General features: G+C 36.6%; 2 protein-coding genes across 2 annotated transcripts in view; one reads left to right on the top strand and one right to left on the bottom strand.

Moving 5' to 3' along the window:
* The window catches only part of LOC135154373 (gamma-tubulin complex component 5-like), a 32574-nt gene extending 23604 nt beyond the window's left edge, over positions 1 to 8970 (top strand). Inside the window, exons 16-22 of the mRNA XM_064100513.1 lie at positions 565 to 719; positions 1413 to 1503; positions 2075 to 2195; positions 3156 to 3334; positions 4698 to 4912; positions 5417 to 5517; positions 6055 to 8970. Of these exons, the coding sequence (XP_063956583.1) occupies positions 565 to 719; positions 1413 to 1503; positions 2075 to 2195; positions 3156 to 3334; positions 4698 to 4912; positions 5417 to 5517; positions 6055 to 6128 (936 nt within the window). The 3' untranslated portion in view covers positions 6129 to 8970. The remainder of the gene's footprint in view (positions 1 to 564; positions 720 to 1412; positions 1504 to 2074; positions 2196 to 3155; positions 3335 to 4697; positions 4913 to 5416; positions 5518 to 6054) is intronic.
* LOC135154376 (uncharacterized) lies at positions 8082 to 13843 on the bottom strand. Its single transcript, XM_064100519.1, is given in 6 exon segments — positions 8082 to 10635; positions 10891 to 11055; positions 11614 to 11673; positions 12411 to 12423; positions 12425 to 12529; positions 13636 to 13843. Coding segments are annotated over 6 exon segments (840 nt in total). The 5' UTR covers positions 13776 to 13843; the 3' UTR covers positions 8082 to 10278.
* Between the last annotated feature and the right edge of the window lie 362 nt (positions 13844 to 14205).

Here is a 14205-nt window from a genome sequence, read left to right as displayed (position 1 = left end):
TAGGATTTTGGGTTAGAATGAAGTGAGGAATAGGATCGAGAGTTAAGTTCAGTTTGAAGTTCGGATTTAGGTTTGGCTTGATGTGTGCGTTTTTAGTAGGAGCAATTGTCAGAGGAGCCAACGTTATGGAACCTTTACATGTCCATGTTTGTGTCTTTTGCCAATATACTCCATGGTTCACAAAATGACTGTTTTTATTGAAATTTTCAGTCAATAATCATAAAAAAATATCAATTACATGACGATTGCTCTTTCAAGTGACTTTGAAATTTGTCTGCTTTTGGTATATTGACTATTATTTTAGCTACTGTCAAATACTAACGATTATAAACACTTTGTTACTCTTTCAGTGGATGTGATGACAGAAATTACTTAAGAGGGATATATGAATAATCATCAAATCACAAATGCTTATGTCAGTGACTTTGAAAACCACCTTGATTGTTTATCTTGAATGACCTCTTAATGCTCCTGTGCAGAATGCAATTGTCAATTGGTCTATTGTTGTCATTAAACAGCATTTTATTTCTTTTTCTCGTTCTTCATGAAATTCTTTTTAAACAGCGTTTCTTTCTCCTTGAGGCCGGTGATGTGATGTATGATTTCTACTCCGAGCTGTTTGATAAGATACGTCGGCATGAGTCTTGGCAGGATACGCTAAACCTCAACTACCATTTACAAGAAACACTGAGTGTCAGGTACCCAGAAGAAGCTGCTAGGTATGTTTATAAAGTACAAAATTAGACAAACATGGTTAGTAAAGGACTTAGTTGAAAATGAACTGGGATTAGAGCAATTGGGATGAGACCAAACTACAAGAAGACAAAGTGGGTGTAGACCAAGCAGCAATTTCCCATCGAATCATATGCACATTGTATGAATCATATTGATATTAGCTGCAGTATGTATTTAAAATTGAAATTTATCATAAATGAGCAATATGTGTTGGATTTGGCCATAACAGAGGCAAATATTTCAGCTGCATATTTTGAGAACAAACTATGAATTTCATTTTTTTTTAATCTTGGAAAAGATCTAACCAGGGACCTTTTTCATGAAGACTTTATACAGCTGCTGTAAATTTGCAATCATGGTCACTACCGTGGAAACCTTGATTGTGATTGGCTGCTGAGCCCTGTTACCATGGTAGTTGCCATAAACAGTTGTAAGTCCTTAATGAAATGGGCCCCAAACAATCATTATGAGCTTCTATTCCTGAAGAAAATATGGAATTGACCTAGCTAATGTTAGTACTTGTGATCCAAGGATAAATATCAACACAATTCTTTTTTATAATTAAGTATTTATGAAGAATATAAGAACATGATTATTCAACACAAATTTACAAATAAAATCAACACAGTTTCTTGTATTCTCATTTGATATGTAATTTGTCTCCTAATTCTGACTAGGATAATCGTGAGTGTAGAGCCTGAGAGACTGACGGGGAAGATGGCTACTCAACCAATTCATGCACTAGACTCTCTCACCTTGCATTATAAGGTAAATGCCAACTACCCTCCCAAAACCAACAATGAGTTGCCAGGGAAGGTTCTCCGTAGATATCCAAAGTAACAATCAAGTCTTCAAAAATGTTTTTAGAAATTAACATTAGCCTATCTGAAAGAGTGATTCTTCTTTTGTATTGTAAAAAATTGTAGTTGTAAAGTTGAATAAAAGAAAAATATTGTATTGGCCTGATTTCTGTAATGTGTTAATTTATCCGTTTCATATGTTTTATATGATGAAAATGATGAAAAAATGATAAAAATCCATATTTTATTTTTCGAAATAGACATGAAATTAAATACTCTGAAAATTTGCTTTGCCCAATTGACCGTGGGCCCTGCAGCCACTGTGCAGCACCAGAACGATGAGGCTCTATCCCTTTAATCGTTGAACGCCAAACAGGGTAGCAGCAACTCCCATCTTTTAACGTATTTTGGTTTGACGCGGCCGGGGTTTGAACCCCTGACCTCCCGGTTGTGAGACGGACGCTCTATCAACTGAGCCAACACACCGGTTGGTGTTATTGCATTAATGATTAAACAGTACCGGTTTTATTCTTTTACAGGTCCCATGGCCGGTGGATATAGTGATTCATCACCATGCATTAGATATCTACAATCAAGTATTTAGGTTCCTACTCCAAGTAAAGAGAGCTCAGTATTGCCTTCAACAATTACGGTTTCCAGGTGAATATATCGTAGCCTCAATTAAAAAGAGACCTAAATACAAACAATATTTACCAAAAAATATAGAGATAGATATACAGTAACTCTTCCGAAGTCGAATTTCTTCGGACCTCACAAATCTGTTTGACTTGGATGAAATTTGACCAAGGAGATGTTATTAACACATGTTTGCATAATCTATGGCCTGTTTCATAAAAGTTGTTACAGTAGCAATGATGCAATGACGGTTTATATCAATTTGATTGGTTGATTGTAAACTTGTTTAATACAGGAATTGTTTTAAATTAGACAATTATTCGACTTATGGAAGTTCTACTTATTCAAAATCTCCTTAATTCAATATTTACATAATTTTGTAGAATGAACATATAAGAATTTAGAGTATAAGGAGACTAGCAAAGGCCAAGGGCCTATCACATTTGTGGATAAGAATTCAATTCAGATCCATTCAATAAATTGCGATCTTTGACAGTTTTCTATAGGAACAGTAATAGGGAGGTGTGTGTGTTCTAAATGAAATAGAGTCTTGCAAGTTGCGCATCAAGTTTTACAATCGCGTGATTAAATAAAATCTGTACGAGAAATTAGTATCATTCTTTCCTTCCATCCTTTTTATTCAGTTTGATTTCAATTCAAGTTTATTTCAGTCAGTCAGTCATAAAATTACATAAATATACAGATTTAGACAAAAACATTGGATAAGGAGCCTCCCAGGAAGTTTGAGAAAATAACATGTAGGTTGGGCACCATCATGCAAAACAATTTGAATTCAGAAAAAAATAGAGTACAATTAAACAACATAAAAAAGAAAATACAATTATAGTGTAAATGCAAGAAGAGATTGTAGGGACCTACAATGTGATATTCATTGTTTAATATGGCAAGATTCATGTATCGAGAAAACATTTCATCTTTTAAGAATTTTTAAAAAGAACCTATTTTTATATTTTTCTTTGTTAGATCTACTTATTTCAGTGAATATTGGACACTTGACTGAAGATAGCGACCTTGGGAGACTGGATAGAGGTCAAGCAGATGAGGCTCTTAAGGAGAAGCTACCTCTTATCCATCGTCTTTTCATCCTGCGCTTCCGACTCATGCACTTTGTCAATGCTGTGCATAACTATCTCATGACGAGGGTAAGGATTTAGCCACGAACGTCGGTCAAAAACTGGTCCCATTGAAAGGGTTAAGGCCACCGCACACCTTACGATTGGTCTGCGACCCGATTTCAGAATAAAATGTAGAATTTGATGCTAATATTGAGACTCGGAATATCTTACTGTGTATTGTTCGAAATTATCGTACGAATACCTATGTTCAAATCTGTGACTATGCTATCATCCTTCTTAGAATAAAAGCAAATTTAATATCTAGTCGTAATGACGTCATAGCAATCGTACGATTTGAAACTAATTTGGCCTTTACTCCAAAATAAAGGTTTGCAATCTTTCAAAATGGTTATATTAGTATATCTTTCAATTAATTTTAACATCAAATAAAATGATATGTTCCATTCACATTTTCAGAAAATGAGCAAAGTGCGATTTGTTCCAAAATCGGATCGCGAACAGTCGTAAGGTGTGCGGTGGCCTTTAGGGATGGTATGAACTTTGCTGATGAGTGAAGAATGGTTTAAGGATCAACTTCAAACTTAGTTTATGTACACATGTAGGAGTGACAATGATTGGATTAGATTTTGAGTCATATTCTTGCGATAACTGGAGAACCATTTGATGTTTCAATCTGGTTCAGGTAGCATGTGTGATTGATGACAAATTTAAACTGGTTTGACCTAGATCTAATAAATTTCACTATTTACATTAAAATGTTCACATGATATTAATAATAACTTTGAAGCCTTAGATGAAATATAAAGAAGTAAGGAACGATAATTGGTTTGCAAAATTTCTCTTTTTTTGGCTTAAATTTATGGGCTTTTAATCTTATTACATTATTTTGCAATTATTGCACTGGGTCCTGAACAGAGCATTACCCAGTTTTGAAAAATGACCATGATGACGTATCACAAGGTACGCTTATGTCATGCATGTATAAAGATACAGGGTTCCCAGCCCATCAGGGAAATTATTTTACTTTTTCCAGTCAGGGAAAAATCAGGGAATTTGATTTTAAAAATACCTCAAATTAGGGGAAAATGCCTCAAATGAGCGAAAAATCAGAATTTTGATCGGCCCAAAAGTCAAAAGCATGGAAGTCAGTCAGACTCTGTTATATTTTGTTGCATATCAAAACAACATCCATTGAATGACTGGTTATGGTGGTTTTTTAGTGTAGCTAATTAGTTTAACATTATTGTTTTTAAACTGAAAATACATGTAATTCACTGCAACAACTTATAAACATGTGAAATTGGGAATGGGTTAAAAAAATTATCAGGGAATTTGTAAACTTCATCAGGGAAAAATCTGGGAATCTTGAAAAGCTCGGAACCCTGAGATAACTTCTCGATCTTGTTGTGTGGCCTTTCCTTTTGATCAGATCCTCTACAGCACCGGTCTGGAGTTCTCTGCTGCTCTGGACCAAGCCTTGGACCTGGACCAGATCCTAGCTGCTCACAAGTCCTACCTGGCCAAGATATCGGAGAGATGTCTGCTTCACCACAAGGTTAGCTTCGTCAGAGAAGCCGTTTCCAAGGTCCTCAACCTTGCTGTCACCTTCCAAAGACGCTGGGATGCAGGGGTACATACTTTCAGGTAAGACTACTTAGATAGATAGATAGATAGATGAGATGAGAAAGATAGATAGAGAGATGAGAAAGATAGATAGACAGACAGACAGATACATTCTTGCAATATTTTACTCGTGCATTAAACAAGAGCCACACATGGTGTGGAGCGTTGTGGCCCAGTGGATTAGTCTCCGGACTTTGAAACAGAGGGTTGTGGGTTCGAATCCCAGCCATGGCGTAATTTCCTTCGGCAAGAAATTTATCCACATTGTGCTGCACTCAACCCAGGTGAGGTGAATGGGTACCTGGCAGGAATTTATTCCTTGAAATGCGTGTGCGCTGTAATCTTAGTAATTACGGCTGCCAAGCTACAGCTGGGGTAATAATAATATCCAAGTCCTTTGGAAGCGCATAGAGACATTATTCATAATCGTGATATGCGCTATACAAGAACTGTTTATTATTATTATTATTATGGTCACTTCTGCATGTCTTTGGTAATATTTAAATCTTTGTTCTTTTCATTTAGCATCGAGAACGTGGCCAAGGCTGAAGAAGAGTTCTTCAATTGCAATGAGTTTCTCTCTACCTTACTTGCAAATATCATTAGAAGAGGCACCTTTCCTCATTGTAAGTAATTCTGAGAGAATTTGATTTTGCTTTATTCCTTCATTTGCAAGTCAGAAGTATCCACACATACACCTAAAATGTTATGTATGTTTGTTGTTGTTGTTCTGGCATATCTGCCAACTTTTGCTGAAGAAAAATAAAGAGTCCATAGCGTGTGAACTTTAGGCACATAACGCTCACAAATGGAGTGCTTGCGCGTAGAGTGCTTGAGAGGGGTTTCGACCCTAGCCAAAAAACAATATGGCATAGGACTCACAAAAATAAAATAACCTGGGGAGTGTTTCATCAACATTTTCATCCGACAAGTTATCAGATCTGACATCTTTCTCTGAAGTTGATTGGCTGAGAGGTACTGTTACTATGGTAACTGTCGGATAAAGTGGGACTTGTCGGATAAAACGTCTGACAAGTCCTTTCATGAAACACTCCCCTGTACTCCATGGATGTGTTGGCAACAGGCACCCCACAAAATGTTATAAACATAAGCTTAACTTAATAATGCTGAAAGGATATTATTTGTGTCTTTTATGTTTATAGTGGAGGCTTTGGCTCTATCTCTGTCTGGTGCAAAACCTAAACATAAGTCTGGAGACCAAGATCAGAGACACTGAGGAGACATGATCAGGATTGCAGACAGCAAGAGACGTTCTAATGGTGTCAACATCAAAAATGTCTTAGTAATTTTTGAAAATAACATACCTTGGCGGATTTTTTGTTTGTTTAGACACACCGGTCATACACCTCAAGCACTCTTAAGGAATGGATATACAGGTGACACTGCCTAAGCAAATTCTTTTAATTCTTTTTGAACCAAAAAGTCTTGTTTTACTTTAATCAACTTAGAAGAGGTATACAGTATATGTTGTGCATGATCTGGTTGCAAATTGCTTCAACTTTGGTAAATATAAAGCTTCAGAGCTGCCAACCTGTCACTGTCAAAAAAAGTATTTTTCAGCTTGAAAAAACATATTTTTAGGTCAAAAAGAGGATTTTCCCTGTTTCAGAATTTTTCCTTGTAAAATGCTCTTGCAACGATGTTTCTTTTATAATAAACACGAGGTCGGTGTTATAAATGAATGAATGAATTTAGTTAAAAACACTAGGTAAAACTGGTTGAGTAATTTTAGAAGTTCAGATTTGAGCAGGCCAGCATCAAGTTTATTATATTCAGATGGATTGACACAGCAAGGGAAAAAAAATGAATGTAATGCACTCAATATCAAGATACAAGCATCCTTGAATTTTGAATTTTAGGTGGTATACTTCCACAATTTTAGCACCAAACATAATGGAGAGAATAGCATTTGGCTACATTTTGAATAAGTTTTTAGAGCCATGCATCTCTAATTTTCAGCAACTGAACACAAAGTTAATTGTAAGTTTATGCATGCCATTCATAGTCATGTAGCACATTATAAACAATTAATGGACATAAAAGACATTATGCAGTGTTTGAGCATGCAATGAATCACATCATGAGCAGAAGTACAGGTACAGGACGGTACACATTGTACAGAAGTTTCCCTAGTGGTATAATAAATTGAAAAGGTAAAGTTAATGGACAAAACAATCTGTGATATTCTTTAGATTATATACAGACATGAAGTCAACACCAATATGTCACTACATGAAAGAAAGCTGAATAAGTGTCTCTGATAATGCAAGGGGTCCTTTCCTCCTTTTAAAAACAGCTAAAGAATGTCTCTGATAATGCAAGGGGTCCTTTCCTTAACTTGTTGTAATCAGTCAATTTAGCATGTATTGCTGCTGCTTTCCCCACTGGTTGCTTTACTGATGTGGAAGCATTGCCTTTTTTGCTCTCAGATGTTACAGCCTCCTTTCCACCGTTTGCAACAAAGAGACCTTGTGTACTCTTCTTTGCTGGGGGATCTTTGGTGACTTTGGATGTTTCTTTCCACAGTGAACTGAAGTGACTTTCTTGATGCCAGGTGTAACTATGGGACCTTTTTTGGACCCAGAAAGTAACGACACTTGTTTGGGTGTAACTTTGTCCTTGCTTTGCATGTTAGACCCAGTTTTCTTTACAGAGCTCTGTCCAGCACTAGCAGCAGATGTTGACTGCTTATCTGCCTTCTGTTGTGTCGACACCTTTTGCTTCTTTGTGTTTCTGTCGTCATTGTCTGCCTTGTTTACCTTCAGCATGTACCTGTGAACTATGACCTGCTTTTCCTGTAGATGATGACTGCTCACCAACCTTAGCCTTCTGTTTCTTAGGTTGATTATCTTCTTCAGTCTTTGCCTCCAAGCTGAAGAATTCTTTGAGAGGTACCCACTGCTCAAGTAGCCTTCCTACAGCTCTTTCCATGGATAACCAACGGGTACACACGTGTTTGAGAATTGCATGGTTTTCACCTCCACACATCTGTTGTACTTCTTTGAAGGATTTATGTCTCTTGCTTGACTTTTCCAAGTAGTAGAAAACTGAAGTAGATCAACTGGTGAGAATGGCAACACATTTGCTCCCACGCAGGATATCAGAGCGCACGTACATGTACATTCAGCTCATACACAATCACTCTCAACACTAAATTAAAGGCGCACACATGAATTAAAGCATACTGAAAATTCGGAAGAATGTATTTTTGCTGGAATTAACATACATATGGATTTTACACAAAAAAACATACAAATACGTACAAAACATATTTTTTGGGAGCTCTGCAACTTATGGAAGCCCGACTTAGGCAAGTTTAGCTGTATGTGCACATTAAATTAGAACTTTGCCAGTTCCATCTCATTTCATTCCTTATCCTCACACTAAGTCTGAATATGAAGACAAATGATAGATATCTGTTGAAGCAACTATAGCCAGATCAGCATGCCATTCTCGAAAACCATATTGATCAGGTATCCGAAAGCAGCAACTTAACAATGAACAGACTTGGGTCGAGATATCTTACACAGAGATACCGGTTTAACATTGAGCCTTAATTGAAACACTGTTATGATTTGAAGTGCTTCAGACATCCATATCATTAGGGAGTTTTCGTAACCGCAACGTCGATGCAGAACGCTTTCAAACATAGAGAACATATTGTCAAATGCCCTTCATGACAATGAAGTCTTTGTCAAGAATCAAAACGGCAGTTTCATCCTGGAATCTGGACAAACGCCATAGTAGGATGAAACTGCTGTTACGATTCAGCAATTTTTGACAAAGACCTAACAGTTTTTTATTGTGATTTGACTTGCAATTTCAATACATTTACTTTGTTCTTGGATTCATTCTGCATCGTGGTGCCAAAACTCCCTATTATGTTAGCAGGACTTAGTCTTATTGTTTATTTCAAGATTGCTACAATTGACCTCTAATAGAAAAACAATAATTTCATTTGAAAATAAAGTAGATTACATTCAGTTTTTGTAAAAAAATTATATATACATGTACATTTGTATAAAGATTAATAAAATGGATCAATATTTGTGAACTTAAATGGTTGTAGTTGTGTTCTCATCTGTATGAATAGATAGATTTTGATAAATGTGTGCAAAGAGAATAAGTGGTGTGCTTCAAACTAAGCAATTACAAAGGAAAGAGTAGTATGAGAAACTCATGTGGAGAGAATCAAGATGACCACTTCACAATTAGATGTAGAGAGATTTTTTCAAATGATCTTTCTTTTTTTTTCCGATTGGATATGTACTCGATTATCCATTATCCAGGATGTTATGTATGCCTGCCTGGTATACCAATCTGTGATAATCTTTCCTAATATGAACCACAGCATCACATTCATATACCAGGGGTCCGTCTTACAAAGACTTGCGATTGATCCGATCAATCACAACTATGGAAAGCCAGCAAAATCGACATATAAAATGCATGTTTGCTCAAATTTTTTTCTAGATATGAATGTATATCCATAAATTCATTGATTTCTTGACAGTTCAGTGTGTTCTCCCTTGTTTACAAAGGACATTTTGCACATTTCCTGTAGAAAAAATTATGACACAGATAGATTTCCATAGAGTTACAATTGATTGGATCAGTCGTAACTCTCTGTAAGACGGGGCCTAGATGAAACAATTTGCAGGTTAATTAACAAGTGGTAAATCTTCTATTACATTGTCCACTAAAACCAATTTTTGACTATCATTTGATCTGTTGCCATGCAAAGCCCAACATAAACAAATAGATGGTCATGCTCATCTCAGTGATTACAAAAGAACTAAAAAAAGCAGTGATTGTAGAATACTGCATGCAGGGTGCTACATAACTTTTTAGAAGCACTTGCCCAGTTGGGCGAGTAAATTTTTAAATAGTTGGAATATACTTGCCCAAAAATCTATTTCACTTGCCCGAAAAAAAATCAATGAAAAAAAAGTTTTACCTCTTCAAAAGAAAGTTTTGCGATTTTATAAACCATTGACCTTTTTCTCTCTTTTGACATGAACTGATCTACTTTGTTATTGCATTTCTTTTTCCAAAGAGATTTTATCTTGCCTGCCATGACCAAAATTAGGGTCAATATATCCTATCAACCCTAATATTGGTCATTCTACTGAGAATTTTGCTTGCCCAATTTGGGCAAGTAGTTTTGGTCTTTACTTCAAAACACTTGCCTGACTCTAACTTTTACTTGCCCCGGGCAATCGGGCAAGTGCTTATGTAGCACCCTGACTGCATGTACAGTATATTCAACCCACTGGAGACCGGCATACATATGCTTTAGCATGCATATGTGGGCATAGTCTCAAACAGACTAGGGGAATAGGCCATAATGATATTTTCTTTGTTTATCATAAAACTGGAACGTTATCTGCAGCTTCAATGATAGTCCCTGTATAAGCATCGCTCCTGTCGCCTCGCAAGCAGGCAAGCTCTGCTGAATGTTCCCCAAGCTTACAAACAAACACTGGTATAGCGCCACCACTCTGCGAGACGATGCTGCACGCCGATGCTATCTTTGCCTTGATGCCCCCCGTGACATCATGGTCTAGCTGTCGGGTTGCTATGCTGGTTGCTACACTGCCATCTTTTCTAACATGGATCCTGGGAAGGAACTTGGCTTCAGGGTTGGTCGGAGGCTTGGTGAATATGCCCTCTACATCTGATAGGAAGACCACTCTCTTTGGCTTGAAGAATTCACATAATACCTAACAAAATCAAAATAAGATCATAGAAAAACAATTCAATTGACAGTAATTGACAGTTGTCATTTATGAGTGAAATGCCTGTAAATCTGAATTGCTTGGGATCACGAGCAGATCCTCCATCATAATCATCACTATCATCATCATCGCAATCATCATCATAATCGTCATTATCATCATCACTATCATCATCACAATCGTCATCACGATTATCATCACTATCATCATCATCGTTATCATCATCATTAATATACTCACTTGGATAATTGTATCGCCACTGAGTATAGTACATCCCAGATCTTCCTCTAACACACAGTCCCCATGTAACACAGGTAGGAAACCAGCCTCTAATAGTTCATTGACCTTCTCACAGTCGCTTGACCTCACTTGACCTCTTCCTTTCATCCTCCATCTCCCACAGGGCTTAAAGATAAAATAATCAAATAAAGAATATGAACAAATACAATTTTGGTATATTTGCTTCGATTGTCTTATGTAAATTTTGAACATCACTAGGGCTATGATTGTAAGTTTGGGAGATATGTGCATCATTAGTTTTTACTATGTTTCTCCCCATAAAAATCATCTCTTCATGGCTTTTGGATTAAATAAACTTGATCTGAAAAATGTGTTTTCATTTATACAAAACATAAAATGTTAGTATTATACTGCTATCATATTACCTTTCCTTTACTTTTATAGTAAAATTTGAATATATCACTCAATTGGAAGTTTGGAACAGACTTACAGTACTAACTGTTAAAAAGAAAAAAATCTTAAGAAAATTCATCTCTTCATTCCTCTACATTATTTGGAACAACTTCATTTGATATGAACAATTTGTTTCCTAAATTGGAAACAAATTGGAAACTTTTCAGTTAATTCTCTCTCTGACTAATACACATTCAATATTTTTAAAGTAGAAAATTAACGAGTTTTGCCAATTTGAGGAGCTGTGTATATCTATGAGTTCATACTTACAGAGAATCCAACTGCATGCACTCCTTTTTCTACCAGAGCATCCACTATCATATGATTCAACTACAAACATGATTTTTTAAAATGAAAAATAATGATTAGGCATAAAAATATTGACAATAAAAATTGTCATATTACGAGAATCTGTAATCTAATTGTCCACTCTAACTGGGGTCCTGAATCTTACACTTTTTAAATGGTTGGTCAAGACTGCATGCAGCTGTTGGTAAATCTCTTGACCAAAGAATAACTTATCATCCGAATAGGGGGAGTGGACCAATTTAGTTGAAGGAGGAATGTTGTCAATGAGAAACCTATAAAAAAATAAATTATAAATTAATTTGGAAAACAAGTTTTTCTTTCATAAGAGAAGATTGTAAACATTGTATATCCTGTCACTTCCAGGAGAAGTATTGATAAATCATTTGAAAGTTTGAAATTGGTTTGTCATTTGCCATACTTTACCCCCCTCAGAATTATTTTTTCTTTTCTTCTTATTTCCTCACTTTTTTGTTTTAATATATGTTTATTTCTAGTGACCAACATCAACATTTATAATTACATCAATCACATAATTATAAAACTATTAAATGACAAATGATTTTATACATATGAAGATACCAGTAAGATCCAAGAACAAAAAAAAATATTTATGAATCACATCCATTAATATAAATGTTCCTTCCATTCTTCCTTGACCTTTCACTGAAACAAAAATATATAATAAAGGAAAGGAAACAAAAATTCAGCGGGTACTGTTACACCCTTCCCCCACATCCCCTGGTTTTCAGCAAGGATACCTTTGTGACAGAGTCTTGTTCTACAGAACCCTTCTTTAACTCGTAGCTGTTCATCTGATGAGAGAGAAGTGTATCCTTTACTAACACCATATTCACTGGCTTGAAAATGACCAAAGGATCTGCAAGGAAAAAGAAGAAAAATCAATTTATTTGCTTTTCTAGACTAGTTCTCAACTTCTCACTTTTCATCAGTTTTACTTTCAAACTTACCATTTTATCACTTTTAGAAAAGTAGATGAGTAAAACTGAAGTGAAATGAGTGGATAACTTATGTAACGCCACACTAATTACACTCACTATTCAAATTTAGTCGTCTGCAGAAAACTAAACTTGTACATTAAGAACCAAAAAATTGTCACTTATGAAGAATTGTAGCTGTTAAATTTTAAGAATTAAAGATTGATAAATAATGCAAAACATATGGTTTATCTCAGGGGCTGCATGGAACGGTTTTGAAAGCGGGGGAGGAGGTTAACGCGGAAACCCGAACACAAAGATGTCCCTGGGGCTAGGGGGGGGGGGGGGTTTGGGGGCTGGGGGGACGGACGCTAACCTAGCATAATTTTCTGTCTCTGTACAAGTATGCACTGTGTCCCTAAGGACATCGACCCAAACGTTGTTTGGGCTGCCACAGAAATGTGCACTGTTGTTTGTGTTCTGAAGCCCATGTTTATGCAGCAAGTAGATCCAACAAAAGCAAACAAGGATTTATGCATATTACGTTTGCTGCACCAGACCATATGCCCACTCATTCAAAGAACAAGGTTATGTTATAGGCCTAGATCTATAACCTTGTTCTCTGTTGTTAGGACTCCTACGGTCCTTGTGTGGTAAAATAAGGTTGGCAATCAATGTCTGTCTTATTTCCTCAAATGCTTGATTTTAATTTTTTTCATACCCTCAGGCTCAGCATTCCATCTGTCCGACAACTTCATAACTTGCCTCAGGCTCAAGACTTAATAAGTTAAGTAGGCCTAAATTGAATTCTTTTAATTATTTTTTTCTAAAGTAAAGATAGACTTGTTTTGTGACAGTTAATACACACTATTACTTTCCACCAATGGAAGATAGTCAGAACCTTCCGTAGCTACATGTACACATGTATTGTACACATGTATTGTACACATGTATTGTACATTCAACACAAGCAAGTCAAGTGCATATGCCTACCCTGGCCCCGGCCGGCCTCGCCGGCATGGATGGAGTTACAATACCGTAGACCTACCCTGCTCCATGTACAAGAATGAACTTTCCCTTTAGCTTACTCAAAAGCTCTGCTGTTTTAACGAGGTTGTCAGAGTTGATCGTCTCTAGCTCCAATTTTTTGGTGATAGCACTACCTCCAACCTTGACTATACATTCCATATTTTTATTAACAATATAAACAAATAAAATGGAGAGTTTGTTCACGTTGCTTGACTAGCTGACGACAAAAAACAATGGTGACTGTATTATTGCAAAACAAAAAGGAAAACATACACTGCGGCGAGAGGCAGCCGCAGAGCCAATGGCAGTGCTCCCCGGTGTCGGGGGCGGGCGCCGTGCTGCAACGGCCTGCTGCCTAGATCCAGCCAGCGCAGCAACTTAGTCAACGCCAACGGTAGAGGAAATGCTGACGAACAAAATGGTGTTTTTACAGCGATTTCGTTCATTTCTACCAAATGCAGTCATGAGAGTTGGTGTCAGATATTGTTCATCTGGTAAGAATATTACAAGGCAGGTGGGCCGTGGGGGCTAGGGGCGACTCACTAATGACACTATTTTCCTGGAAACTTTTTTTATTTTACTCACTGAA

This window comes from Lytechinus pictus, chromosome 1 (genome assembly GCF_037042905.1).
Source record: "Lytechinus pictus isolate F3 Inbred chromosome 1, Lp3.0, whole genome shotgun sequence".
Classification (NCBI taxonomy): domain Eukaryota; kingdom Metazoa; phylum Echinodermata; class Echinoidea; order Temnopleuroida; family Toxopneustidae; genus Lytechinus; species Lytechinus pictus.
Note: the sequence above shows the minus strand (reverse complement) of the source record. Positions and strands in the feature narration are given on the sequence as shown.